This window comes from Copadichromis virginalis, linkage group LG7 (genome assembly GCF_057382275.1).
Source record: "Copadichromis virginalis isolate Kocher_CV1m ecotype Utaka linkage group LG7, C_Virginalis_male_GT1.1, whole genome shotgun sequence".
Classification (NCBI taxonomy): Eukaryota; Metazoa; Chordata; class Actinopteri; order Cichliformes; family Cichlidae; genus Copadichromis; species Copadichromis virginalis.
Window position 1 is genome coordinate 14,937,467 of NC_140624.1, and position 3,699 is coordinate 14,941,165.

The window sequence follows — 3,699 nt, forward strand, 5'->3', positions numbered from 1 at the left end:
CTCTCATTCCCTAACACCACCACCTTTTCGTGCCAGTCACCTCAAAAGGAAGCAGCGGGTCAGAAATGAAACACCTTGAAACTGTCACAGGACGCTCTCTCCCTCCGCACAGAGGGGCACAATTCTTGACGGGATCTTACCTTTGCTATTGTCCTCTTCCCTGTTCAGATACATGGCTGTTACTTCACTCCGAGGCAAACGCGATCGCAGGTATTTGTTTGCGTACTCCTCCGGCGCGTACCGTGAGCTCCGCTGATGTGATTTCGTAGTAGTAGCTGTTTATTGTTTTTGTTGCTCTCCTCAACAGCTTCTCCTCTCTCCTCCTAGTGGATAGGTAGGCTAACCAGTTTGAGACTCTCACTATCTCCCTCCCTCCCTCTCTTCCTCTCCCTGCCTCCTTCTCTCTCTCTCTCTCTCTCTCTCTCTCTAATAACCACTGTGCGCTGTGGCTCAGAGGACAAAATGGGGAAAGTGACTTTTGCAGCAGTGTTAAGAAGTCTGCCACGTGTGATTTTTTTTTATAATTTCGCTTGCTTTGCATATGTTTATCATATTTAAAAATGTGCCTGTGCGCGTAAAGGGGAGTGCAGTCACAGCCCACCGATGGAGACTTATTTAGGCAGGGCTTGTAACCATGTTGCACAGGTTAATTTGGAAAACTCTTTGGTTTAAACAGCTTTTAACTGTGTAAAGGTACCAAATTACAAGCAAAATCCTGCGTTCATTTCAGTCTTTAGCTTCTCTTTTAATCAGAAGATTAATGCGTTAAAAATGTAAATGCCCAGTGATTCTTTTATTAGAATGGCCATAGGTTGTGCATGTAAAATGCAGCTGAAATGATTAGCTGACAACTAAATCCTCATTTAAGCTATTTATCAAGCAAAACTGTCTCCTTCTCCAGTAGAGTTCAAGCTTTTGTTCGTTGATGCCAACATTAACTGATTTGATCCACTCAGGAAAAAGTTCATGCCCAAAATGCTGACTTTAAGTAATCTGATCACATGTTAATTTTCCATGTAATTTGTTTACATGAGTACATGTGACTCGAAAAAAAAAAGTTATAAGTAAATATTTAATCAACAGTGATGCTAATCATTACTAAATAACTATTTAAATATCCAAACAAATGTTGAATATTAAAAGTGCATTTCTTAAAAATGATATGATAATAGTGGAGTGGAATCACCAGTCTTTAATTAATTGTCTTTAATTAATAAAGACAAACCAATGGCAGCGCTCATGTACTCGGCACACTGTCTGAATGACACATTTTAATGGATCAATTTGTAAAACCCAGTGCTTCACTACCACCTAACACTGATATGATGCGAGAAAAGTTGGAAACCCATCTGGCCCTGTCACTTCACCCCACCTGCCTCATATCCATATCCCCGCGTTGTATAGTATTTCATGCAAGAGGGTATCCTGCATGAGTTTGCCGACCGCATCATTAGGCCCCGGGCAGACTGAGGGCTTTCTTGGAGTCATTGGGTGCTTCCCCTGTCACTTTTTGATGCAAGGTGATGTGACGACTATCCCTATATTAGATGCAGAAATGAGATGTCGGTTATTTTACCACTCGGTATTCAGCCTGCCTTACATCACCCATTGGCAGCCCAGGAAGTGGTGAAGGAACAGTTTGTCCATGACCTTGACTTAGTTCTAGAAAAAGCCAGTTAGAAAGCAAATTAAAACATTTTCAATTATTTTTTTCCCTTTCTATGAGCAAATTTCCAATTTGTGCTGGAACTTCCTGTCGCATGAAGCTAGAGCATTATAAAATAAATGGGATAAGTCATGACAGTTATTAAAACTAAACCATAGAGCCCACATCATAACATTTGCCACTCAGTAGATGTTGTAAAAAAAATAGAAGTAGTTCAATTAATCCATGGCATTAAATCTGAAAACAAATTATCATTAAAATGGACACTGGTCATCAATTCCCTCTGCTGTGAAATTCTGACAGCGTCTCCTGCGGTATGTTATTGTACTTCACAGACTATCAGAGACTCTCAGATCGCCTGAGTAATAAATGTGAATGTTACCCACACAAGTCTGCAAAATAGAAAGCTAATTTTCTATTCCGTCACGTGGCCCTCTGATATCACAGATTAGAAATTCAATAGGATATGAGAAGAGCTGTACTGTAGATGCAAATGCTGTGTGCATTTGCAATACCTCAACTAACTGTTTGCCTGCGTTTTGTCAATAGAGCTGCGAAGGTCATTTGCTCAGAGCGTCCTGCAGTGATTTCCATTTGATTATATTTTGTTTTCCACTGCGCTTCGTGCTATTTGTTCACAACCTGAGAATCTTTTTGCCATTTGTTAGGAGAATTCTCCACAGGCTAATTTGACCACAGTCTATTCGCACCCCCTGCCCCACGCCGCAGCCACCACCCCCCGCCCCTGTGCTCCCAGCAGCATTGTGCCTGTCACTGATGCATCTGTCTCCACTGGTATCTATAAATACCCCCTTCTCTCCCCTTCAAAAACCTGATTCCCATTGATTTAGTGACCTATATACACATCACCGTCATCCCCTCCCTTCCTCCGGCTCTCTGCTCCTTCTGTAGATGGTCCTCTGCTGTCTCCACCTCTGATTTCCTCTTTCCTTCATCATCCTTTCCCATTAAGCCCAACTTAGACCACCTCTTCCTCCACCTTCTCCCATCCTCTTGTTAGAAAGCAGGAAAGGCTAATAATAGTTCACGGTGGAAAGCTTTAGTCATGACACATGAAAAGGACTCGAGTGAGGAAAAGAACAGCAGCTGGTGCTTATTTCTGTATTTCAAAGTGTTGTCATTGTGGTAAAATGAGCCTTCAGCTAATCTGCTGTGCGTGTAAACACTGGAGTGGATAGGAAAGGAGTCTCTCAGAGAGGAACAGCTTTCAATGTGAAATCTAACTCTGCCTAAATAAGATCAAAGACAAAGACATACAGAAAAAGAGAGAGCGGGGTGTGTGTGGTGTGCATGCAGGGCTGTATGAAAGTGCTATGATGTAATAATGCTGCAGGCTGCTGCAAAATAGCACCCAGAGAACTAATGCCATGAACAAAATGTTAAATTCATTGCAAACAGCAAGGGATTAATAATGAATATGTTCTGCTGACACAAGCAGGAATCCTAAACCCCAAACATTAGGCTAAATTGCACAAGAAAATGCACTTATTCCTATCATGCAAGTTCTAAACACATAGACCTTATTCAGCGAGTGCAACCACAAAGAGCTCAGGTAAAAGAGGTTCAGCTGCCTATAAGGTCTGCCACAGCTGTAAGAGACTAACAAAAGAAAGCTGAAACAGTGAGTGAGATGGGAGCGCGTGATCTTCTACCACACCACCCCAGCTTAGCATACACCTGTAGTATAAGGCGCTGTTCTGCTCTCTTCCCACTCCCACTAGAGGACCACAGCTCTACTGCGACCCCACACTGACACCTGGTGGCTTCATCGGGCAAAAACCATAACAGCAGTCACAGCTGCACCCGTGCCCCGAGGAGCCACAATGTCATCCTTGTAGTCTTCAAAACATAGCCCTACTGTTTAGTCTTCACAGCACTATTACACGTGAAAAAAAAAACAAAAAAAAAACGCTGTGTCAGTTCTTCTGTGTTCTCTCGGACGACCGCCAGACCACAATAATGAGAGTTGGAAAAAGTGTGACACTCAGCACACAGACAACCACAACAGGAGA

At 42.6% G+C, this 3,699-nt stretch overlaps 1 protein-coding gene across 1 annotated transcript in view; it reads right to left on the reverse strand.

The window, feature by feature from the left end:
* The window catches only part of LOC146704693 (synaptotagmin-7-like), a 56,470-nt gene extending 56,137 nt beyond the window's left edge, over positions 1-333 (reverse strand). Inside the window, exon 1 of the mRNA XM_085461988.1 lies at positions 141-333. Within this exon, the coding sequence (XP_085318114.1) occupies positions 141-174 (34 nt within the window). The 5' untranslated portion in view covers positions 175-333. The remainder of the gene's footprint in view (positions 1-140) is intronic.
* Between the last annotated feature and the right edge of the window lie 3,366 nt (positions 334-3,699).